Source organism: Rattus norvegicus, chromosome X (assembly GCF_021556685.1).
Source record: "Rattus norvegicus strain SHRSP/BbbUtx chromosome X, alternate assembly SHRSP_T2T, whole genome shotgun sequence".
NCBI classification, from domain to species: Eukaryota; Metazoa; Chordata; class Mammalia; order Rodentia; family Muridae; genus Rattus; species Rattus norvegicus.
The window spans coordinates 161,027,330-161,052,829 of NC_141554.1; the positions used below are offsets into that span (position 1 = coordinate 161,027,330).

At 48.9% G+C, this 25,500-nt stretch overlaps 2 protein-coding genes across 3 annotated transcripts; one reads left to right on the plus strand and one right to left on the minus strand.

Moving 5' to 3' along the window:
• Window positions 1-142: 142 nt before the first annotated feature.
• Window positions 143-15,932, plus strand: Plxna3 (plexin A3). Of its 2 annotated transcripts, NM_001107581.2 has the most exons (33): window positions 143-286; window positions 2,039-2,664; window positions 3,037-3,576; window positions 4,036-4,218; window positions 4,624-4,752; window positions 4,823-4,923; window positions 5,303-5,426; window positions 5,510-5,666; window positions 5,751-5,850; window positions 6,124-6,238; window positions 6,380-6,580; window positions 6,877-6,973; window positions 7,109-7,299; window positions 7,382-7,527; window positions 7,597-7,717; window positions 7,829-7,965; window positions 8,078-8,248; window positions 8,513-8,606; window positions 8,688-8,927; window positions 9,018-9,161; window positions 9,241-9,475; window positions 9,569-9,711; window positions 9,799-10,055; window positions 10,178-10,244; window positions 10,350-10,496; window positions 10,577-10,736; window positions 10,883-10,986; window positions 11,170-11,266; window positions 11,543-11,733; window positions 11,989-12,158; window positions 12,657-12,869; window positions 13,042-13,192; window positions 14,253-15,932. In NM_001107581.2, exons 2-33 carry the CDS (start codon window positions 2,068-2,070, stop codon window positions 14,346-14,348), a joined length of 5,619 nt encoding a protein of 1,872 aa, NP_001101051.2. In that variant the 5' UTR covers window positions 143-286; window positions 2,039-2,067; the 3' UTR covers window positions 14,349-15,932. The 2 variants fall into 2 exon arrangements, with proteins under 2 accessions (NP_001101051.2, XP_087455844.1); XM_087599718.1 differs by lacking the exon at window positions 143-286 and having other exon boundaries at window positions 1,798-2,664; window positions 14,253-15,488.
• Window positions 15,933-22,532: 6,600 nt separating this feature from the next.
• On the minus strand, window positions 22,533-23,956 carry Lage3 (L antigen family, member 3). Its single transcript, NM_001106345.1, has 3 exons — window positions 23,662-23,956; window positions 23,216-23,344; window positions 22,533-22,851 (listed from the first exon to the last, which is right to left on the minus strand). Exons 1-3 carry the CDS (start codon window positions 23,862-23,864, stop codon window positions 22,737-22,739), a joined length of 447 nt encoding a protein of 148 aa, NP_001099815.1. The 5' UTR covers window positions 23,865-23,956; the 3' UTR covers window positions 22,533-22,736.
• Between the last annotated feature and the right edge of the window lie 1,544 nt (window positions 23,957-25,500).

The following is a 25,500-nucleotide window of genomic DNA, read 5'->3' on the forward strand; positions in this document are numbered from 1 at the left end:
TCCTGGGCCACAGGGACCAGCGGCCTCCCACCCCACCACGAGCTCTGCCTTTTAGGTCTCCGGTCCGCCCTCTCTGAGAGCCCCCTCCCGGTGTGGTGGTACGGTCCGGGTTTAAAAGGCCCAGGCGGCCGCGGGCCAGCCCAGTGTGTGGGCGGCGGCGGTTGCAGATTTTGCAACGTGCGGGGCGAGTTTGCGGGGCCACGCGAGGGGGGGCGGCTGTAGGGCACGGGGGCACGTCCACGTGGCTACGGGTGGACACCCTGAGTCAGCCGCGGTGGAGGGACAGGTAGGTAGGTGGTCTCCATCCTTAAAGGCCGTGCACCAATAGTCTGCTGGATGGCAGAGGTTCAGACAGCCTGGGGGTCCAGATGGTTTCTGGGGTCAGGCCCTGTCCCTCCCTGCCTCTCGAGATCAGGCTCTCCAGGCACTCCGTGCCCAGAGCGGGAAGAGACGGCCAACTCGATCGTAGTCCCATTGGTTGATAGAACCCTTTTGTAGAGAAAGAGCAGCATCTTTGAGCACTACTGTAGCTTCTGCATGGACTAAGGTATCTGCGGGTCTGCCCGGGGTGTCCCCAGGGCTGGCTGGGTTCATAACACAGAGGGGAGCATTGTGGAAGAGCGGGCTGTGGACTTGCATATGTGTATGGAGCTTTCCTCACCATCGTGCTCTTTGCTGGCAGTGCTGTAGCAGAGGGGCTGGGTGCGACTGTGATGCCTGAGATTGCCACTTAGATGTGGGGGCTGGGGTGGGGTCTTGGGCTGCAAATTACGACTTTCCAGGTCTCCTTCCCAACCTGTCCTGGCCAGTTCCTAAAATTTGGCTCTCCGCAGAGTGTAGAAGAGGTGAGGGTAGGATGCAGTTGCTTTTCTCTTTTGCCTTCCTTTCTTCTCTGGTTGTTGCATGAGGGGTCTGGGATGCAGACCCGACAAAAGAGCCCCAGAGCTGATCATTCTGAGATGAAACTTGGCACTTTCAAGCTGGAATCGCTCCATGTTCTAGCAAATGCTGGCTTTTCTTTCTCTTTGCTGTGTCCCCCACCAACCCCCACCCCATTCTGAGTCCCTCCTGTGTCTCTTGGGAATTGGGCACTGAGAGGGTAACACTGAGCACTGCCCCATTGGTTACAGAGACACTGCTCTGCTGTCTTTGCAGCGTGGAGCTGGCTGGGTGTGGCCTGGGGGTGAAGTGCCAACATTGGCCCTATTTGTTTAGGGGAGGGGAGAGTGCTCCATATCCCTAAGGCTTCAGCTGTATTTGAGGGTGCTGGTTTCTACATATAAGACTTCTGGGACTCTCAAAAGTGGGTTAAAGCCCTCTGCCTATATCCCTCTCTAACTAACCTTTGGCTCTTCAGGGAGAGCCACACAAGCCTGGCTGAGCATCTGTCTGCCTGTGTCTGAGCAAAGCTTGACTGATGTCTGTCTCAGCAAGAGTCTTGGCTTTGTGTTGCAGTGGAAAGGCCAGACAACAGACTCCTGGATAGGCAGCCAAGGCCCTCAAGGGGAGAAAGCACCTGAGGCCATGAGTTGGGAGGTGTAGTGGCACTGAAACCAACCTCAGGCCTTAATTCTCCAGAGCTTTGCTCTAGGACTCCTGTTAGCAGTGCCACTCATAAAGAAGCACCCCAAATTCCAACTTGTGATTGTTCTCTCTCTGTGTTTCCTCGTGTATAATGTTAGGGTCCCAGTTCTGGGAGAACCTCCCACACCATCTTTTCAAGCATCTGGCTCTGATGCCCCCTTGGGTGTGGCCCAGTTGAGACAAGGCCTCCTGGCTTCTTTCCAATACAGGAGTGGGGTATGATTGATGGCCTGCAAGCTTGCCTGTGCTTGTCACTCATTCATTTGCCCTATTAGAGGCCCCTCCCCTCTTTTAGCTTCAGTCACCATCTGGGGCTCTATCACGTTGGATGAATTGCCCTGCCCCTGTATAGCACTGAACCTGGACTGCCAGGGTCACTGGGCCAGGCAGGGCAGAAGGAGGGAGAGTAGATTGGGCCTAGGGCATCTGACTCCCACTTGCTGTCTCTCCTCAGGCCTGTCCCTCGCGTTACAGCTGCTGGTCATGCACACTGTCTGCCTTCTCCCATTGCTATTCTTCACCATAGGAGGGTGCCTGGGTAGCAGCAGGCCGTTTCGTACCTTTGTGGTGACAGATACCACACTGACTCACCTGGCTGTGCACCGAGTGACTGGGGAGGTGTTTGTAGGTGCCGTGAACCGAGTTTTCAAGCTGGCTTCAAATCTAACTGAGCTACGGGCCCATGTCACAGGGCCCATTGAGGACAATGCTCGCTGCTACCCACCCCCTAGCATGCGTGTGTGCTCCCACCGCCTGGTGCCTGTGGACAATGTGAACAAGCTGCTCCTCATAGACTATGCAGCCCGTCGCTTGGTAGCTTGTGGCAGCATCTGGCAGGGCATTTGCCAGTTCCTGCGTCTGGATGACCTCTTCAAGTTGGGTGAGCCCCACCATCGCAAGGAACACTATCTGTCAGGGGCCCAGGAGCCTGATTCCATGGCTGGCGTCATTGTTGAACAGGGCCAGGGGCCTAGCAAGCTGTTTGTGGGCACCGCTGTTGATGGCAAGTCTGAGTACTTTCCCACCTTGAGTTCCCGTAAGCTCATCGACGATGAGGACAGTGGAGATATGTTCAGTCTGGTGGGTGAGCCTGTTGGTTTTGTCCTCTTTCCCCTGCTTCTTATGAGTCCAGATCTTACTCACTCCTTTCTCTTAGTCCTGGTCCTTGGGAAAACTTTGTTTGAGAGAGGAATTTATGACCCTTCACTGTCACATAGATGTAGACCAGCTGCTGAGGACAGGAAAATGGGCAGAGTTTACCTGTGGAAAGTCTGTCTATAGAGAGGCCAATTGCACTCTGTAACATGGATCCCAGTAATTGTCGAGGCCGGGCAGATGGGAGATCACAGGGGAAACCTTTGGAAAACCACATTGTTGGAACAGGGTTGGGAAGTCAAGGTGGGGTGGGGAGCAGGCCTTCATCCCACCCTCATACTTTGCTCTAATCTCCAGGTGTACCAGGATGAGTTTGTCTCTTCTCAGATCAAGATCCCTTCAGACACACTGTCCTTGTACCCTGCCTTTGACATCTACTACATATATGGCTTTGTCAGTGCCTCCTTCGTGTACTTCTTAACATTGCAGCTGGATACCCAGCAGACACTGCTGGATACAGCAGGCGAGAAATTCTTCACATCTAAGATTGTGCGCATGTGTGCCGGGGACTCAGAGTTCTACTCTTACGTAGAGTTCCCTATTGGCTGCTCCTGGCGTGGTGTGGAGTACCGCTTGGTGCAGAGTGCCCATCTGGCCAAGCCAGGCCTGCTACTGGCCCAGGCTCTGGGTGTGCCAGCCGACGAGGATGTGCTCTTCACCATCTTCTCTCAAGGCCAGAAGAATCGAGCCAACCCACCTCGGCAGACCATCCTTTGCCTCTTCACCCTCAGCAGCATTAATGCCCACATTCGGCGCCGAATCCAATCGTGCTACCGTGGGGAGGGCACGCTGGCCTTGCCCTGGCTGCTGAATAAGGAGCTGCCCTGCATCAACACCGTGAGCCCTTTGCTTGCCCTGCTGTCCCTGTGCTGGATATGACAGCTCTGGCTTTCTGCCCTTCTGCTGAGTGGCTGTTTGTCCCAGTCCTAGGCTTGGCATGGTCATGGGAGTGGCAGCTTAGTTTTGATTTGATACCCGCTCTAGCTTTCTTGAGAGTCTTACTCTCTTTTCTCTTCTTCTATCTTGGCCAGTGTCTTGTTCATATACTGCCATCTTCCTTTTCCTGCCTCTAGATTCATCCCACCTTTCTCCTTGCTCTATCTCGTCTTAAAGGACCAGGCTTCTCCTTCCCCTGCTTTCCATCCCCAGTCCTGTTTTCCCATGGGGTTCTAGGGGAAACAAACTGTCAAGCATGTCCAGAGGGCAGTGGCTTCCAAGTTCTGCTCCTTTACAGAATGTGAAATCTGATAGCATCTGTCTAGCTTGAACTCTCACTCACCCCTCCTGTGTCACCAGCCCATGCAGATCAATGGAAACTTCTGTGGGTTAGTGTTGAATCAACCATTGGGTGGCCTACACGTGATTGAGGGGCTACCCTTGCTGGCTGACAGCACTGATGGCATGGCCAGTGTGGCTGCCTACACCTACCACCAGCACTCTGTGGTTTTCATCGGTACACGCAGCGGTAATTTGAAGAAGGTTAGTCCTAGAACCCTTGTCTTGTGGAATTGGGGATGTTTTCCATACTATGAGAAGAAGGGCTGAGGGACAGAATATGCACACGAGCCTGGGTAATCCTGGATAGAGTGTGATAACTTCCCAGGTTAAGCCTCAAGAACGGAGTCCTGTTCCTTTGGTGGCTCCTCTGCCATTGACCTTCACCAGCATTGTTTTGGCTGAATTGAGGATCGCATTTGCCTCAGTCTAAGACTATGGCTTTTGGAGCTATAAACCTACAAACTGAGTACAGGCTCAAGGAGGCTATGTCTAACCAGCTCGATTGTAATCTAGAAAGTCCCTGGCTGAAGAGTATGCCCTGGGTGCAGGGAGCTATGGTAGCATGAAGCTGACTTGTCATTTTCTCTTTACTGTCTTGTGGCCCAGGTGCGAGTTGATGGCTCTCAGGATGCCCAACTATATGAAACGGTCTCTGTGGTGCAGGGCACCCCCATACTTCGAGACCTGCTCTTCAGCCCTGACCACCGACACATCTACCTCCTGAGTGAGAAGCAGGTGGGCCCGTGGTGGGTGGTGGTGGGTGGTGGGGCAAGGGTGGGCTGTGTGCTGATGTGGCTGTCCCCAGGTGAGCCAACTCCCGGTGGAGACCTGTGAGCAGTATCTGAGCTGTGCTGCATGCCTGGGCTCAGGGGACCCACACTGTGGTTGGTGTGTGCTACAGCACAGGTGAGGGAAGAGGGTGCGGGATGTGGGGCAGCAGTGGGATCCCTGGGGCCATTATCTTGGGAGACAGAGGATTTAGGAGGGCCTTGCCAGCTGGACAGGAGCCAGCCACACTTGCTATTACTTTCCTTCACCCACTTGCCCAGTTTTCCCAGCCTTGAGCCTTCCCCTCCCTCCCTTCTCCTCCACTTTCTCCAGCTAATGAGCGGAACTTCTACCCTGAGTGACGTCCCTTGGATCTCAGGGGATGAGGCCAAGGTACACTGTTGCCTGGCAGTATGAGCTGGGTATGCTGTCCTCTGTCCCACCTCAGCCTCTACTGCACCCCAATCTGGGCCCTCCTGGGATAGTGCTCGGACTGTTCTGGCCTGTCCTCCTGCAGGTGCTGCCGTGAAGGGGCCTGTCCAGGTGCCTCTGCCCCACACGGCTTTGCAGAAGAGCTGAACAAATGTATACAAGTGCGGGTTCGGCCTAATAATGTATCAGTGACATCCTCTGGGGTGCAGGTAAGTGACATAGAGGATACTTGGCCCTGTATATGCTTCATGAGTGAGGCTGAACCCTCCTCTGAGCCCTCTGTTTCCTCTAGCTGACAGTAGCCATGCGCAATGTGCCAGACCTCAGTTTGGGTGTGAGCTGTTCCTTTGAGGAAGTGACTGAAAGTGAGGCTATTCTGCTGCCCTCTGGAGAGCTACGATGCCCTTCACCATCTCTTCAGGAGCTCCAGACACTTACCAGAGGGCATGGTCAGTGGGATGGGGCAATCTGGAGTGTTGTGGGGCAAGGCAGGATCCCAGACTAGTTGGTGATAGCCATCTGGCTTGCTGCAGGGGCAACTCATACTGTGCGGCTTCAGCTGCTCTCCATGGAGACTGGTGTGAGGTTTGCTGGGGTTGACTTTGTCTTCTACAACTGCAGTGCCCTCCAGTCGTGAGTACCTGGTCCAGAATCTGTCCCTAGCCCTGGAGATAGTAGATAGGTGCTCTGAAATGTATAAGACTTGCACTGTAACTTTCTCTAGGGTTTCGGGGGTGAGTTGTTGAGTCTTCCTGCTGTCATCACTCTCTCCAATCCTGATCCTCACTATGTGGCTTGGGCAGGTCCTGCCTGCCTTCTTCGTTTGTTCCCCAGTGTGTCTTGTGGGTAGGTGACACAGCTCAGTATGACCTTCTCTGTTATTTCTGAAGCCACTTCTCCCTCCAGGTGTATGTCCTGTGTTGGCAGCCCTTACCCCTGCCACTGGTGTAAGTACCGTCATGTGTGCACCAGCCACCCACACGAGTGTTCCTTCCAGGAGGGCAGGGTCCACAGCCCTGAGGTGAGGTGGTGCTGTGCACTGTGCAAGAGGCTGGGCTCCTTGGGGGCTGGCCTCTCACATTTTTTGTTTGCTCTCCCATTTCCTTGTGCCTGGAGAAAGGTAGGTAGACCAGTATGCCTCTGACTGATGTTCTCCTCCCAGGGCTGCCCAGAGATCCTGCCTCGAGGGGACCTCTTGATTCCTGTGGGTGTCATGCAGCCTCTAACTCTGCGGGCTAAGAACCTGCCACAGCCTCAGTCAGGGCAGAAGAATTATGAATGTGTGGTCCGTGTACAGGGGCGGCAACATCGGGTACCTGCAGTGCGCTTTAATAGCAGCAGCGTGCAGTGCCAGAATGCCTCGGTAAGACCCAGAGTGCAGGGTGGGCCAGTCAGTTTATTTTTTTGTTTGTTTTATTTTATTTTTGTGGTGTGTGTGTGTGTGTGTGTGTGTGTGCGCGCGCGCGCGCACACACACGCACAGGCAATATTTTACTGTATTTTGTATTTGGTTGGCTTTGGTCTATGCCTAGCTTACTTATGTGGAAGCCTCTAGTTGGCCCTGGCAGGCCCTTTTTTAGTCTTTTTTGAGGGATTCCTTCCTTAAGTTGGCAAGGAATTTGCTTATCTTATTTGTGCTCATGGTTCCATTTTTCTTAGTACTTCTATGAAGGTGATGAGTTTGGTGACACTGAACTGGACTTCTCTGTGGTCTGGGATGGAGATTTCCCCATTGATAAGCCTCCTAGCTTCCGAGGTGAGGGGTGACATGGGGCCAAGGAGCATGATTCCTGGGGGCAGGATTGGCAGTGCTGGGGGCAAGTCTGGAGGTCCTAGAGCCCTCTGCTTTTCTGCCATTGCCTGCTCCATCAGTAGCCTCCTGTGCCTACAGCCCTTCTTTACAAGTGCTGGGCTCAGCGGCCTAGCTGTGGCCTCTGCCTCAAGGCTGATCCCCGATTCAACTGTGGCTGGTGCATCTCGGAGCACAGGTGCCAGCTTCGGGTTCACTGCCCAGCTCCCAAAAGTAACTGGATGCACCCAAGCCAGAAGGGGGCCCGATGCAGCCATCCCCGAATCACCCAGGTTAGCTTCACCTCCAAATCCTATCTTCTTTTTTGGGCATGTGTGAATCTGGCCTGATCTTGCCTGTTATCCTTCTCTGCAGATTCACCCACTAACAGGACCCAAGGAGGGGGGCACCCGGGTCACCATTGTGGGTGAGAACCTGGGCCTCACTTCCCGTGAGGTTGGCCTTCGAGTAGCTGGTGTACGTTGTAACTCCATTCCCACCGAATATGTCAGTGCTGAAAGGTGAGTGTGGCTATGTGAGCACCCTGTCCTTGTTTACCACAGCTGGTCCTGACCTTCTGTGACTCTTAGGATCGTATGTGAGATGGAGGAATCGTTGGTGCCCAGCCCACCACCTGGGCCTGCTGAGCTCTGTGTAGGTGATTGTTCTGCTGACTTCCGCACACAGTCCCAGCAACTCTACAGCTTTGTGGTGCGTGGTTTAACTACTTACTCCTTTTCCTTCCCTATCTGGGGAAATGTGCAGTGGCCCTTGGATGAGGCTGGCTTCTCTACCTCTTCTCAAGGACTGTTTCTTCCCTAGACCCCAACACTTGACCGTGTAAGTCCTACTCGGGGCCCAGCTTCTGGGGGAACTCGGCTCACCATCTCTGGAACTTCTCTGGATGCTGGTAGCAGGGTCACAGTTATTATAAGAGATGGAGAGTGCCAGTTTGTGAGGTGAGCCTGAGTACAAGCTGTCTAGAGTTGAGCAATGTGTGGAGGGCTATGGGGGCAGGGTAGCTGAAGGTGCCAGGCCATCTGCTTCAAGCCTACCTACTTACCTGTGTAGGAGAGATGCTGAGGCAATCGTGTGTATCTCACCTATCTCCACTCTGGGCCCCAGTCAGGCCCCTATCATCCTTGCCATCGACCATGCCAACATCTCCAGCACTGGAGTCATCTATACCTACACTCAGGACCCTACTGTCACACACCTTGAGCCCACCTGGAGCATCATCAAGTGAGAACCTGAGGACAGTGGGGTTGAGGACTGAGTTGGGGCCCTGAAAGTCTTGGGGCTTTATCTGTTACTGGGGCTTTGGGGCATCAAGTGATTCCTCCTTCCTGAACCCTCCCCTTAGTAGGGGCCACAGAGTTGTCCTTCCCAAATAGAGCTTGGCACCTGCTGAGTGAACCAAGGTCAGAGGCTCTGAGCTCTCAGAAAAACCTTGGTAACTTCAGGCAGGGTGGGAAGGGAGCCTGAGACCTTTACCCATCTATGCAGTGGAAGCACCTCCATCACTGTGAGTGGAACCCATCTGCTGACAGTGCAAGAACCCCGTGTACGAGCCAAGTACCGTGGTATTGAGACCACTAATGTGAGTAGTGGATTTCTATCCCTGTCCTACCCTTGCTACTCATAGCTTCATTCCCTGAGGTAATTGCTATTGTCTTCACAGACATGCCAGGTGATCAACGACACTGCAATGCTATGTAAGGCCCCTGGCATCTTCCTTGGGCATCCTCAGCCTCGGGCCCAAGGCGAGCACCCTGATGAGTTTGGCTTCTTGCTGGACCACGTGCAGGCAGCCCGCTCCCTCAACCGTTCTTCCTTCACCTACTACCCTGATCCCAGCTTTGAACCACTTGGGCCCTCTGGTGTGCTAGATGTCAAACCTGGTTCGCATGTTGTATTGAAGGTGCTGGAGATAAGGATAGGGAGTAGAAAGGAGGGGAAGAGCAGAGAGCTGGAGTGCTTGACTGTTTATGTGTGGGTTATCCACTGCTAGGGCAAGAACCTGATCCCTGCTGCAGCTGGCAGCTCCCGCCTCAACTACACAGTGTTGATTGGAGGACAACCATGTGCACTAACTGTCTCAGATACTCAACTTCTGTGTGATTCCCCTAGCCAGACAGGCCGGCAACCTGTTATGGTGGGTATGGGCTCAGGAGGCCACCAGGGCAGCCTTGACTGTGTGTGGGAGTTGGTTCACCTCAAGCTTGCCCTTACAGGTGCTGGTGGGTGGCCTGGAGTTCTGGTTGGGCACCCTGCACATCACTGCTGATCGGGCACTGACCTTACCGGCTATGGTGGGGCTGGCAGCAGGAGGAGGGCTCTTGCTGCTGGCCATCACTGTTGTACTGGTTGCCTACAAGCGAAAGACTCAGGATGCAGACCGCACACTTAAGCGACTTCAGCTACAGATGGACAACCTGGAGTCTCGTGTGGCCTTGGAGTGCAAGGAAGGTGCCTAAAGCAGGGGGTGTAACACCACAGTGTGTGGGAGCTGAGGAACTTCCCTGCCTCTTGCTCAACTCACTCTGCCCCATTCTTCCCCAGCTTTTGCTGAGTTACAGACAGATATCAACGAACTGACAAACCACATGGATGGTGTGCAGATCCCCTTCTTGGACTACCGGACCTATGCTGTGCGCGTACTTTTCCCTGGCATTGAGGCTCACCCAGTGCTCAAGGAGCTGGATGTGAGCCCCCCCTGAAGCCTGTCCATGTTTTGTTTCCCCCATAAACAAAATCACTTCCTAGTCTCTGAGACTCCCTGGTCCCCACAGACTCCCCCCAATGTGGAGAAAGCCCTGCGCCTATTTGGACAGTTGCTGCACAGCCGTGCCTTCCTGCTCACCTTCATCCACACTTTGGAGGCCCAGAGCAGTTTCTCCATGCGTGACCGTGGTACTGTGGCCTCACTCACCATGGTGGCCCTGCAGAGTCGGCTTGACTATGCCACTGGGCTGCTCAAGCAACTGCTGGCTGACCTCATAGAGAAAAACCTTGAGAGCAAGAACCACCCAAAGCTGCTATTGCGCAGGTATGTAACTATCTTGTGTAGCCTCTCCCCCAGCCCACTCTTACATTTCCTGCTTGGGCCCCTACCTCTGTTCAAGCCTCACCCTTGTCAGACCAGGGCCTTAGGACTATCTCTTACCATAGGACAGAGTCAGTGGCTGAGAAGATGCTCACCAACTGGTTCACATTCCTGCTGCATAAGTTCCTGAAGGTGTGCTTGGGTGGGCTGGGTTGCAGGGGAGGAATGTCCAGGGGTGGGTACAATTGATTGATAGGCCAGACAGGCAGCCAGCTATGCCCCTGACCCTGAGTGTAGGAGTGCGCCGGGGAGCCACTCTTCCTGCTGTACTGCGCCATCAAGCAGCAGATGGAGAAAGGTCCCATCGATGCCATAACAGGCGAGGCCCGCTACTCCTTAAGTGAGGACAAGCTCATCCGTCAGCAGATCGACTATAAGACCCTGGTGAGCATGGGGCCATGTGAGCAGGAAATGAGGTAGAGGAGTCTGGCTTAGGAATCATGCTGAGGTTCCTTTATTCTTAGACTCTGCATTGTGTGTGCCCGGAGAGTGAGGGCAGTGCCCAGGTCCCGGTGAAGGTTCTTAACTGTGATAGCATCACCCAGGCCAAAGACAAGCTGTTGGATACCGTGTACAAGGGTATTCCATACTCTCAGCGCCCCAAAGCTGAGGACATGGACTTGGGTAAGGTCCCTGCCTTTTCTCCTAGCTCCCACGTATCCAACCCTCCCAGGGAGCTCATATTCTGTACCTGAGCTCTGTTCCTTAAAAGGAGTGTGTCTAAGTCCTTGTGTGGGTGAATGTCCCTAAAAGTTGACTGTGGCCTACAGAATGGCGCCAGGGCCGTATGGCCCGAATCATCCTCCAAGATGAGGATATCACTACAAAGATTGAGTGTGATTGGAAGAGGATCAACTCACTGGCTCACTACCAGGTGAGGAACTTAGAGTCTATTCAGCCCCAGGGACACCTATGAGCAGTGGCGAGTTCTCCTCCCATCCCTTATCCCTATATTCATGAGTGCTTCTCATAGGGCCTTGGTTGCCACTGTACATGCATATTAAGAGTCTGAATGAATGGTGGCCCCTTGGCTCCTTCTGTATCTTTGGACCTCCAGGTGACTGATGGTTCCTTAGTAGCACTGGTGCCCAAACAAGTGTCTGCCTATAACATGGCCAACTCATTCACCTTCACCCGTTCACTTAGTCGCTATGGTAGGTATCTACATTGTGGTGGCCTTTCCTGGTCCTATGCTCTTTAATTAAGGCCGTAACTTAGGAATCCCCAAGTAGCTATCTTGATCCATTTGGAAAGACCTTCATTATTTTGGGCCCCTGAGTGGTCTTCAGTTCCGTAGAGCCTAATAGGGAGGGGTGGCAAGGATAGGTGGGTCCCATAAACTCCTGGGCTTCTGGAAGAGAATGAAGCAAGAGGGTGGGTAATGGTTAGGGCCTGTATGGCTTAAGGGTCACATCTGTCCTCTGCCCTAGAGAGTTTGCTCCGTGCTGCCAGCAGCCCAGATAGCCTCCGTTCCCGAGCACCTATGCTCACACCTGACCAGGAGGCGGGCACCAAGCTGTGGCATCTGGTGAAGAACCACGACCATGCTGATCACCGAGAGGGAGACCGTGGCAGCAAGATGGTCTCAGAAATATATCTGACAAGGCTGCTGGCCACCAAGGTGTGGGCCTGCCCCAGGCTCCCTTGGTGTCTGCATAGACATCTTCTAGTCCAGTCTTAGCCATGAGATGCTCTTACCAGACAGGGGCCACTTTCTCAGGGCCTTTGCAATAGGACCTCTAGGCTTGAGGTCAAGCAAAGGTCCATTTTAAGAATGTTGGCCCTTCAGGGAAGTTCTTTATTGAGCTATCCTGCCCCTGTCTATCTGTCAGATTTGGGGAACTTCCTGACATGGTTCTTTTACTGTCACTTATAGGGCACGTTGCAGAAGTTTGTGGATGACTTGTTTGAAACTGTGTTCAGTACAGCCCACCGGGGCTCAGCCTTACCCTTGGCCATCAAGTACATGTTTGACTTCCTGGATGAACAGGCTGACCAGCGCCAGATCAGTGACCCTGATGTGCGCCACACCTGGAAAAGCAACTGGTACTTGTTGGTTCCTGGCTGCTGCTGGCTCATTTGAGGGTGGGTGGGAGGAAGAGCCTAGTTATTTAGCTAAGCCCCCAGGCCAATGGAGACAGGTTGACTGGCAGCTGAATATCCTTCCTTGCAGGGGAGGGGGTGGAATAGTAGTGTGGCCTGGAACTGAATATGAATATAGAAGGTGGGTGCTGCTGGGTTGTGCAGATGGGAACTGCTAGTCTAGCACTGGGATTGACCTTTTCTAGGGTGCTATGCAGTGTAGAGACACTGATGGCATGGTACAGGTGGAGATAGTGGATGTTTCAGGGGTGGAGATTGAAGACAAAAAGCCATCTACTCTTACTTCTTTTTCATTGCTGAGTCTAGCAGAAGGTAAAAGAAAAAGCCATTTACCCTAAACATGTTTCTCCTGTTACTTCAGACAGGAACAAAGTGTGAAGGAAGGTAGTGGGGGAAACATAGGGCCATTAGAGAGTCTCAAGTGTATGTCCTTCTGTTTAGCTTGCCTCTGCGTTTCTGGGTGAATGTGATCAAGAACCCACAATTCGTGTTTGACATCCACAAGAATAGCATCACAGATGCCTGCCTCTCTGTGGTAGCCCAGACCTTCATGGACTCCTGTTCCACATCAGAGCACCGCCTGGGCAAGGACTCACCTTCCAACAAGCTGCTCTATGCCAAGGATATTCCCAATTACAAGAGCTGGGTGGAGAGGTGGGCCCTGGGATACTGCTGTGTGTGTCTCATGGCAGGCAGGAACTGCCTAAACAACCTGTCTGAGGCTGGCCAGATACAAGAAAAAGCCCCAGAGGCTGGCCAAACACTGATGGCATGAGCTTTGGCTTTTGTGACATGTGCATGATTGACTCACCCAGGGTCTCTACAGGTACTACCGAGATATTGCAAAGATGGCATCCATCAGTGACCAGGACATGGACGCCTACTTAGTGGAGCAGTCCCGCCTCCATGCCAATGACTTCAATGTCCTAAGTGCACTCAGTGAGCTCTACTTCTATGTCACCAAGTACCGTCAGGAGGTATGTTGATGCACTCCATGGACCCCTAGTTGCATGGCTCTGATGATGCAGTGGGTGAGATAGGCAGATTCCCATAGCTCATGAGCGCCAGCCAGTCTAGCCAATCACTGAGTTCTATGTTCAATGAGAGATATCAAATAACAAGGTGGAAGGCTGGAGAGATGGTTTAGCAGTTAAGAGCACCTGCTGTTCTTCCAGCACCCACATGGTAGCTCATAGCCCTCTAGCTCCAGTTCCAGGGAATCTGGTCTCCTGTGAGTTCTGTGGACACTATACACACATATGATATGCATACATACATGCAGGCAGAACACCTATACACATTTTTTAAAAGATGGGGAATAATAAAGACACCAGGTATTGAACCTCTGGCCTCCACACACATGCATGTATATCCATATGTACACTTGTACACAGACAAATACAGATGTGCATGGGAGATCAGGTACACTAAAGATAAAGCCCTAGACAGGCATGGTGGTACACACCTTTAGTTCCAGCACTTAGGAAGCAAAGATAGGCAGATCTCTGATTTAAGGCTAGGTTGGTCTACAAAGCAAGTTCTAGGACAACCAGAGATACATAGAAGGTACTATATTTTAAAAAGGAGCTTACTAAGGGCGATCAAGGGGCTGTAGAGGACCGGGCCAAGCACAGCATTCTTGGCGACTCAAATGTCAAAGAGGAAAGAGAGAACTGGCAGGGAATGGGGAGGGAACCCAGAAGTACCGGGTGGAGTCAGCCCCATATCCTGAGCTAGGATCAAGAAGGCTGTAATGGCAGATTTGCCAAAGAGATGTTGGAGTTTGGGTTAGGAGGGAGCAGGAATTGATAACAGCAAGTATTGCCCACTCTCCAAAGAGGCTACACATGAGCCATGATAGAAGAGTTGGTAATGGTATTTGTAGTCAAGGGGAAGTGGGTGGTTTTGTTGAGAGGTTAGAGGTTTGGAGCATGAGACTGAACACTGAGAGCGAAGAGCACTTGTGGGAAGCAAGGGCTTTGTGCAGGAGTGGGGCACTGCCTTGGAGTCTTGCTCCAATGGATCATCATCCCCTAGATCCTCACCTCGCTGGACCGAGATGCCTCTTGTCGGAAGCATAAGCTTCGACAGAAGCTGGAGCAGATCATCACCTTGGTGTCCAGCAGCAGCTGAGTGGGGAGATGGTGAGGAGGGGGCTTCTCACTTCTGAGCCATCCTCCCAGTCGGGGGAGTGTCTGGCTCTAGCCTGGGTTTCCAGGGCTGAGACCCAGATCTGGTGTTGTTGGGGAGGTTACCAAGCCAAGATGCCCATCGCACCTGGGCCCCCTTCATTAGTGCCTTGCTTTGGGCCCTGCAGGGGGAGGGGATGACAGGACCAAGCTTCCCCCACCAGCAGCAGCAATATCCCCACCCTCTTGCCCTGGTGTTCCCATGTCAGAAGAGCCCTTGACCACCTTGCTCTGACATCCTACCCACCTATTTATTAATGTAATTCTACCTTAATTTCCATATGTAAATATATATGCCCCATGGGATGTTACTAGCCTCACAGACCTCTTCCTTGGTTGATCTGGGTCTTGTTTCCTGTTCTGGTTACTTTGTGATATTGCAAGCCTTGGCTCAGCCTCTGGTATCTCAGCTTTGCTGTGTCAGGCCCCACTTGTCTAAAAAGAGATCCTCAGTACCAGCAGCATTCAGGGTTTGATGATGCATCTGAAGCTGCCCTCAGATTGTCCAGGTCAGGCCAGGCCAATGTCCCTTTTCAGATATCTCAGAAGTCAGACCACATTTTCATGGGGCCTGCCGTCTCTGAGAGAACTATAGCCAGGCTGTGATTGGGCCTGATGTGGGCCTGGGCCTCTGGGACATTCCTTGTGTCCCTACTGCCAAATTTCCTTAGTGTTGTAGGCACTTGCCCTGAAACCTCTCAGCCTCAGCTGCCCCATCATATGCCCGTCCGTAAGGGCCAAGGTGGCAGTGCCTTACTGTTTTGTGTCTCCTGCTTCCTCTGAGGAATCTGGCCCTGTCTGATAGTCCCAGACCCTCAGTTCACTCTTCTTTTGTTGCATGAGTTTTTCTTTGTTGTAATTTTTTCCTAATTAAATGTCGGGAAATGGGGTCAATGCATGTCTTTGTCTTTGGAGAAAGTGGGTAGGCCTGTTGGGCTATGGATGAACTAGATTCCCATTATGGGAAAAAATGTAACTCGATAGGACTTGTAATGATTTGAGGAAGGCCATGACCATGTACAATCCATTAGGCAACCCCTGTGGCTATAGCTTCAAGACTGAATAAATCTACTTCCTTCTTGCATCTACTGTTTCCACTCAGATATGCCCATCTCCCTGCTTCTGCCCTGCCTATTTAGACCATTATTACTGGAGACAAAGATATATTGTTAAGAAATAAAGCACATGTCTCCATTGTGTTAAAAAATCTTTTTTTTTTTTGGAGCTGAGGACTGAACCCAGGGCCTTGCCCTTGCTAGGCAAGTGCTCTACCACTGAGCTAAATCCCCAACCCCTAAAAAAATCTTTAATGGGGGCTGCAGAGATGGCTTAGAGTTTAAGAGCACCCCTTATTCTTCCACAGGACCCAGGTCAATTTCTAGCATCCACATAGTATCTTATAATCATTTGTGACTTCAGTTCCAGGAAATCTGATGTCCTGGCTTCCTTAGACACCAGGCATGGACATGGCACACAGACATATATGCAAACCTATACACATAAAATAAAATGAAACTAATTTTAAAAATCCTCTTCAGTGACTGCAGTTGTACCCAAGGTTCTGAAGATGTGCCAACTCATTGGACTATAATTACCATTGTACTAGGCCTACCTGTGAATTACCCCCATCACTTGTTAGATGATGCAATGTGGTAAAAAGGACAGCCTGTGACTGAGAAGGCAGCTCATTGGTAAAATGCTTTGCCATACAAACTTGAGGACTGGAGTTTAGACAGTCCACCTGCAATTAGAGCACTTGCAAGGCAGAGACAAGGGTGTACTGGAATAAGCTGGTTAGCCATGCTAATTATATGGACAAGATCGGGGTTCAACTGAAAACTCCCACCTTATTGAATAAAGTGGAGAGTGATAGAAAAAGACTCTCAATATGAACCATATATATATGCGCACCCATAGTCACGGGAACATGCATATACATACACATAAGACCAATCAAATAAAAAAATGATAGCTTGCTCCTAGTACTTGGGAGGTGGCAGCAGGAAATCAAGGAAAACCTCAGATACGTGCTAAACTCCAGACCAGCATGGGCCACAATGAGCCAGCCTCTGTCTCAAAAAACAAAACAAAAACCACAACTGGCCTGTGGGATTGTTTTTTGGGGGAGAGGCACCTAGAAGTTACAAAATTTCTTGTTTTACAGCTGTGGCTGTGTCATAAGATCTGTACAAGATCAAGCCAGTCAACAATCGAGTGTTGAAGGGAGGAGGTCCTTGAGCTCCCACGTGTAACTAGGGAGCTATTAAGAGTGGGTGGCTTTGGGTTTGGGGATTTAGCTCAGTGGTAGAGCGCTTGCCTAGCAAGCGCAAGGCCCTGGGTTTGGTCCCCAGCTCCGAAAAAAAAAAAAAAGAGTGGGTGGCTTCTGGGAGAGGGACAAATCAGTTTTCTTTAAGGGCATGACCCTTCATTGGTCAATCATGCTCCAGTAAATGGCCCGCACACCCAAGAGTACATTGGAAGCACAAATTGGTCTTGAGTTATTTTTAAAAAGAAGACACAAAGTCAGGGTCAAGGAAGCAGTAGTGGATCTGGGAAGAAATAAGGGAGGGGTGGGGGTGAATGATTATAGTATATTGTATGAAATTCTCAATTAATTTAAAATATTTTAATTACCTTGTTTGGTGGGGGGGAGCTGAAGAGATGTCTCAGTCATTAAGGGCATATACAGCTTTTTTCCAAATGACTAGAGTTCAGTTTCTAGCACCTATAGCAAAGAACACATACCCACCTATAGCTTCAGCTCCAGGGGATCTGATGCTGTCTTCTGTCCTCTAGGGGCACTTGAACTCATATGCACAAACTCACATTTAGGACACACACACATAATTACATTTTTTAAAAAAAATTAAATCTTACCCAAGATACAATCCACAGACCACATGAAGTTCAAGAAGAAGGACAACCAAAGTGCAGATGTTTCAGTCCTTCTTAGAAGGGGGAACAAAAATATTCAGAGGAGGAGATAAGGAGACAAAGTTTGGAGCAGAGACTGAAGGAAAGGTCATCCAGAGAGTGCCACACATTGGGATTCAGCCCATATATATACAGCCACCAAACCCAGACAGTTTTGCTGATGCCAAGAAGTGCATGCTGACAGGAACCTGTTATCGCTGTCTCCTGAGAGGTTCTGCCAGAGCATGACAGATACAGAAGTGAATTTTACCAGCAAACCTGAACTGAGAATGGGTCCCCATTGGAGGAGGTAGAGAAAGGATTGAAGGAGCTGAAGGGACTTGGCAATCCCATAAGAACAACAATGGCAACCAACCAGAACTCCCAGGGATTAAACCACCAACCAAAGAGTACACATGGACAGACCCATGGCTCCAGCTGCACAGGTAGCAGAGGAGGGCCTTGTTGGGCACCAGTGGGAGGAGAGGACCTTGATCCTGCTGGACTCCCCAGTGTAGGGAAATGTTAGGGTGGGGAGGCGGGAAGGGGTGGGTGGTTGGGTGGGGGAGCATCCTCATAGAAGAAGGGGGAGGTGGTGGGATACAGGGTTTATGGACGGGAAACCAGGAAAGGGGAGAACATTTGAAATGTAAATAAAAAATATCCAAACAACAACAACAAAACAAACACAAAACAAAACAAAACCATAAATCTTAGAGGGGCTGGAGAGATGGTTCAGTGGTTAAGGGTATTGACTGTTCTTTCAGAGGTTCTGAGTTCAATCAATTCCCAGTAACCACATGGTGGCATCCCATCTATAATGGGATCGTGTGGGTCTGAGAACTGCTATACTGTACTCATATAAATAAAATAAAATCTTAAAAAAAAACAAACCCTAAATCTTAGGCCAGGCAGTAGTAGCACACAGCTTTAGTCCTAGCACTTGGGAGACAGAATCAGACAAATCTCTCACTTCGGGGCCAGCCTGATCTACAGAGGGAATTCCAGGACAGCCAGGGCTACACAGGGATACTTTGTCTCAAAAATATTGTGTCTAAAGCATGTGATATCTTTCCCAATAGCCTACATATATTGTTTCAGAATCACTTGAACTTCCCTGACTAACAACTTGTTCTCATGCCTGGTATTGAGGGTTTTGATATTCTATAACTTGTGGGGAGCATTCTTTTTTTATTTATTCATTTATTATATATAAGTACACTGTAGCTGTCTTCAGATACATCAGAAGAGGGCATCGGATCTCTTTACAGATGGTTGTGAGCCACCATGGGGTTGCTGGGAATTGAACTCAGGACCTCTGGAAGAGCAGTCGGCGCTCTTAACCTCTGAGCCATCTCTCCAGCCCTGTGGGGAGCATTCTTATCCTAAGTGGCTCAACTTCAATTAAAATATATCAAACAAACACTATTCCTTGAGGCTTTATTCATTATCCTTAGTATTATTTGTTCCTCCTCTTTCCTCATGTATTGATGTCCTATCCCCTCTCCAATTAAAGTCCCCTCCCTATTTTTCCCATTTCCCCCTTCATGTCCTCTGCATCCTGTTATTTCTCTCTCTAGTGTCCCTGCCCATAGTCCCTGTTTACTTTCCTGATTTCTGTGCTTATATATGTATCTGAATATTTGGAGCTAACAGAGATCATGTAGCATATGTGTTTATGAGTCTGGGTTACCTTACTCAATTCAGTATTTTTTCCAGTTTTATTCATTTAACCCCAAATCTTATAATTTCATCTTTCAAGTTTAATCTACACTGAACAGTAGTAGTTCATATAGCTTTCATACTATCAGGAGGTCTATACGAGCTGCCAAGGGAGGGAAGCAATCAATAGTTCTAACCAGCTGTGACACCTATGAATCAAAAAGACCAGCATGGCAAAATATCCCTGAAAGAGGTACAATGTAATGAGAATTTTGGTTTCTATAAAAAATGCAGACATATGAATGTTCTTTTAATGCCAGGTGTGGAATGTGGGGCTGCATTGGGTGGCTGTAGTAGCTGCCTATAATTTGTCTCATGCTGTAGCAGGGGTGTGATTTTGCCAGCTGCAGATAGTTTCTGATTGTGTGACATTTGGCATTTTGGGGACTTTTCAGAGGGTATATAAATGCTAAGGCCTTGAGAGGCATGGTTTATTTGTTTGTTGGTGGCTGAAGTTTGTTAAATAGTTGTGCACAAAGAAGAAACAAGAAGAAAAAAGTTAGATAACCTGATGGTGAAGATCAAACTTGCCCCAAGGAACTCGATGCCCCTAATCAGCAGGAAGTAGTTTAACAATAATGCTGTCCCTTTTCTAACCCCTGACTTTATTCAGGGATTTTTTTCCCTCTCTCCCTCTACCCTTTTTTCTCACCTATCTAGGGTTAGGGGGTTGAAAGGGTGAAAGAAAGAACCCACAAAGTAGCAAAAGACTGGCTACAATGCAATAGTGCCACTCATATCTTGGTGTTAAACAAGAGCTGTTTAATTGGACTTAAGGCCTGCTCAACTGGGAGAAATCATGTCTGGTATGAGAAACCTAGCCAACTACCCAGGGCTAGAGGTCATGGATCCCAGAGGAGAACCAACCATCACAGCTTTACTAGAGCAGCGTAATTCCTGTGTTCTAAAACATACCCACAGATAAGTGTACCTCTCTTTTTTTTTTCTTTTTTCTTTTTTTTTTCCCGGAGCTGGGGACCGAGATAAGTGTACCTCTCAACACACATCAAAGAAGCTTGTCTTTGCAGCAGAGAGCATTAAAACTGGTTAAAATGAAGAAATTAACTGATTGTAGAGAGCCTAGCCTCAACAAAACTCCTGCACCTAAGGCTAAGGGAACTTTGTGGAAGAGGAGACAGAAAGATTGTAAGAATAGAGGACCAAGACATCTGCTGTATGATACTGTGTCTCTTAGAAATGGCAAGGAAGTTACACCCATGATGCCTCAACAATATGGCTGCATAAAAAAAGACTGGAGGGGTTGGGATGCTGTCTTCTGGCCTCCGTACAAACCTGTAATCTTGTACATACACACACACACAGTCACAGTCACAGAGAGAGGGGGGGAGCAGGAGAGGGAGAGGAAGAAGGCTGAGGGTCTGGCTTAGTGCTTAAGAGCAGCTGTTCTAGGGGTTGGGGATTTAGCTCAGTGGTAGAGCGCTTGCCTAGGAAGCGCAAGGCCCTGGGTTCGGTCCCCAGCTCCGAAAAAAAGAAAAAAAAAAGAACCAAGAAAAAAAAAAGAGCAGCTGTTCTGGGCGCTGGAGAGATGGCTCAGTGGTTAAGAGCACTGACTGCTCTTCCAGAGGTCCTGAGTTCAATTCCCAGGAACCCCATGGTGGCTCACAACCATCTGTAATGGGATCTGATGCCCTTTTCTGATGTGTCTGAAGACAGCCACAGTGTACTCACATACATAAAAAAAGCAGCTGTTCTTGCAAAGGACCCTAGTTCAATTCCTAACACCTGCAATTTGACTCCCATCCAAGGAAAGAGACTAAGGCCTGGGAAAAGAATCTGCCTCTGTGATAACTGCTTAGCCCTGAAAGTAAGACTAGTAGTTGCCTTCTCTTTTGGAAGGCAGCAGGCAGGGTCACAAGGGTTATGCCTCAGTAATGAGAGAAGCCTACTTCTATACACATCTGCTCTGTTCCATGCAGCATTCCCTCAGAGTAACACACAAAGGCTCATATACTCTCTGAGGGATGCAAAGAAGCAGGAAAACTCAACTTAGATGGAAGGAAAGAAATTAGTCATTCATCATAGAAAGGAAGAGGTACAACAGCCTTTATTCTGAGAAACATGGTAACCTAGAAAGAAAATTCTGATGGCATCTATAAATAAACCACTGGACTAAGGGGAGCCAAGTTGTAGGACATGTTTTATGGGAAGTTGACCTTAAATGCCAGTTGTCAGACACTTTTCCTTACAAGGTGGAGACGCTACCTAAGCTCTGTTTCTGGGCTATTTGTTCTTACATAAACAACATTTTTTGGGAGGAGGTATGCTGGCATTTGGTTTAGGAGGGGGAATATTAGCAGTGCTAAGAATTTGAGAAACCAGTGGGTAGACTTACTTTCAGGAGTACATTCACTAATGTACATCAAGAACATTCAAAGAAGTCTTACTAATAGCTCATAAACTAATCAAGAATAATCATTTGTTCATTTATATACAGGAATCATATCCAAATTATTTCTCAGGAAACAATGCAGGAGAACCTGCATTGTTCAAGGTCATCCTAGCTATTTAATGTGGCTGAGAAAAAGGGATAGACGAGAATTTCAAAAAATGAAAGAAAAAATTGGAAGAATTAAATGATTTGAGACAGGGTTTCTCTGTGTAGCCTTGGCTATCCTGGAAGTCACTCTGTAGACCAGGCTGGCCTTGAACTCAGAGATCTACCTGTCTCCCAAGTTCTGGGATTAAAGCTGTGTGCCATCACCACCCAGCTGATTTTTAATTTTTAAGTATTCAACAATTATATTAAATTGCATCACGTATGTGCCTATTTCACAGTGTTTAAATTTTATTTTTTATGCACAAGCCGAGGTTGATGGGGAATGCCTGAGGTCCCAGCACTCTGGAAATAGAGATGAGGATAAGAAACTGAAAAGTTGCTGGAGAGTTGGCTCAGCAGTTAAGAGCACTGACTGTTCTCCCTGAGGTCCTGAGTTCAATTCCCAGCAACCATGTGGTGGCTCACAACCATCTGTAATGAGATCCAATGCCCTCTTCTGGAGTGTCTGAAGACAGCTACAGTGTATTTATATATAATAAATAAATCTTTAAGAAAAAACTGAAGAGTTTGAAACCAATGAGTCCTTTCTCAAAAAATAGAGTTGGCTAGAAAGAAAAATGCACTTTAGATGAAAAAAATACTTAGAATTATAATGCTAAAATTAAAAATTGTATTTATTTGGTGTGTTTGTATGTATGCACATGTGCAAGCACTCTCCAAGGTCAGAGGACAACTCTTTTTCTCCTCTCACTTTGTAGGATTCAAACTACAATAGTGCATGTAGTTTTAATTTTCCTCTATTTCTAAAATTATCTTCATTCACTTTTTTCTTATATTTTTCCAGTGCTGGGACTTGAACCAAAGAGCTTATACATATTAAGTGAATATTCTTACCTTGTACTAACAAACACCTGGATTCCAGAGCCCCTCCTCCAACACAAAATAAAAATCAAAGAAAATTTAGAGGCTGAAAATAAACACAAATGTAGATTAGCAGTATAGCTTTATTTTCTCTAGCAACAAACATTGAAGCACCAGAACAAATGGCCCCTACGTGCGTGAAAAAAAATTAGGCCCCCACATTTATGTAGCAGCTACTATTTCTGGAATCTTTTCACTAAGGAAACTTGTACTGCTTAGTCGATGGGGATAAGGTCAGACCTGGGTCCCCAGCCAGGCTTAACAGGAAATCGGGGGCCCAAAGAGCTGAATGGTGTTCACCACTAGAGAAAGCTGGTCAAGAAAGTTCATGATGGAAATTCGGAGGAGGCGAGAATCTTCTGCGATCCAGTGTCTAAGAGTAAAGAAAAGAACATTAAATTCAAACTAGTAGTTTCCTATTTCTATTATTATTATTATTATTATTATTATTATTATTATTATTATTATTATTATTTTGGAAAGAGATAGCGAATCTCACTATGTAGCCATGGTTGGCCTAGGGCTTGCTATGTAGACCTAGCTGGCCTGGAACTCACAGTAATCAGACCATCCGCCTTTCTCCTGGCTCCTATCGGTTCTTCATCTCCCCTCCGGCATCCATAGAAGGTAGAGACTGGTTTAGCGCACCCTAGTGTGATGTCTCTGAGGAAGTGCATCCTTGGGGTGGAAAATGGCCCAGACACCTACCCAGCATGCTCTACTCTTTCAACACTTACACCTCCAGCACGCTGCCGCTCACTTTAAGCTCCTTCTCTACCAGTCCTTGGTGTGGTTCGACATCAGGAGCTAGGGACCCACAGGCGATTTCCGCCTCCAAAGAGGTAGGGAAAGGCACGAAGAGGGCGCTGGTGGAGACTCAGGAAAGACACCATCTTGAATCGACTTTGCCTCCTTAGCCTTCTAAAACCATCGCATCTGGTCTAAGATCCCCAGGCTACATCTTCCACAATGCTTGGGCCATTCCTGCTCATTTCCCTCCACCCTTCCTTCCATCCCTCCTCTGTTCTCAAGGAATTTCTCATGCCCAGACCATCTGTGGTTAACATACCCCAATCAGTGGGTCCCTCTGCTTTTTTTCCCTTTTTTACCCTCCCCCAGACTACCCCCTTTCCCGCTTCAAGCAGCCCGCAGATGGCCCAGCTGTCCATGTCCGGTAGGATACAATTTATGATGTCGGATTCCAGGCCTTTGGGTTAAAGGCACGGAGCTTTTGCTGGAATTTCGGGGGGCTTCCAGTGCTCTTGCAACAGGGTGAGCTCCACTAGGAAGAACTGCCATTGTGCCTGCATTACCAGGACAGAAGCGGCCAGTCGGACTGTCGGCGCCACCTGCAGTATGGCTTAACCCTGCGTGTGCCGTCTGCATGGCTGCTGTTGCTCCTCCTTCAAACCTATCCTCCTGTCACCAGCCCGCCTCCTCCGCCATTGCTGCGGCTCAGAACCCGCCTTATCCTCCGGAAGCTCCGCCCCCGCAAGGCTGCCATTCCACAGGCGCCTGTGCGAATTGAGAGAGCCGGCAAGAGGACTCTCCGGGAATCTTTTGGCTTATCTGGTTGGCTTCTGCTCTAAAGTACGTCACCACGCCATGCTGTCCCTTCAGGCTCCTAAAAGGGACCTAAGGTTATATTTTCCAAAAAACAAAAACCAACCAAAACCAAAACACTATCAAACCAAAAAACTATCAGGTGGCCTGGTATTGTGATGCCTTCCTGAAATCTTAGCATTTAGGACCGCGGTTCTCAATCTATGGATCACAATCGAGGGTCACATATCATATCCTGCGTATCAGATATTTACATTAAAACCCATAACAGTAGCAAAATTACAGTTATGAAGTAGCAATGAAAATAATTTTATGGTTGGGGTCACCACAATATGAGGATTAAAGGGTTGCAGCATTAGGGTGGTTGAGAACCACTGATTTAGGAGGTAGGAGTAGTTCTTTGCTTAAGCTCGAGATCAGTCTGATCTACATAACCACTTCCAGGCCATCCAGACTTACATATTTATACCATCTCAAAACCAGTCACAAAACCAAAAAAAAAAAAAAAAAAGAAACAAACCATCAACAAACAAATGAAGTGAAATGAGATTTTGAGTATCAGCAAACAAGAGGTTTTCCTTTAAAATAGGTTGTACGCCTGCATTTTTGTCTCCTCTATGTCATTTCCCAGCAAGATCCGTAATCTGTGTCTGAACATGCTTTTTTAAAAAAAGATTTGTTTATTTTTCCAGATAAGTTCTCATAGCCAGGGCTACATGCCTTTAATTCCAACACTTTGGAGGTAGAGCAGGTGGATCTCTGGGAAGTTGAAATCAACCTGGTCTTCATAGTGAGTTCTAAGACAGCTAATAGTGAGACACTGTTGAGGGTGGTGGTGGAGGGATAGGGAAAGGAAGGAGATAGAGAGGAGACAGAGAAGAGAGAGGTGAAAGAGATTCTATGAAGTCCTGGCTGTCGTGGAACTTGTTCTGTAGACCAGGCTGGCCTCAAACTCACAGATCTTCATGCCTCTGCCTTCTGAGTGTCAGGATTAAAGGCACAAAGCATAACCCTCACCCCAGGTAAGATTTATTTATTTTTATTTTATGTCTTTGAGTGTTTCCTCTGCTTGTATATAAGTATACCTCCTGTGTGCAGTGCCTGGTGTCTGTGTGAATCCTGGAACTGGAGTTATGGGTGGTTATATACTGTCATGTGGGTTCTGTGAACTGAATCTAGGCCCTTTGTAAGAAAGAGCAGCAAGTTCTAATTACTGAACCATATCTCCAGCTCCTCTACTTGAACACCTTCAAAAGCTCTGAGATTGATTTTCTTTTACAACTGTCTACAGCTTATCCTCCATACAATCATTTCTAATGGGCTAGAGAGAGAGAGATGGCTCAATGGTTAAGAGCACTGACTGCTCTTCCAAAGGTCCTGAGTTCAAATCCCAGCAACCACATGGTGGTTCACAACAATCATCTAATGAGATCTGATGCCCTCTTCTGGTGTGTCTGAA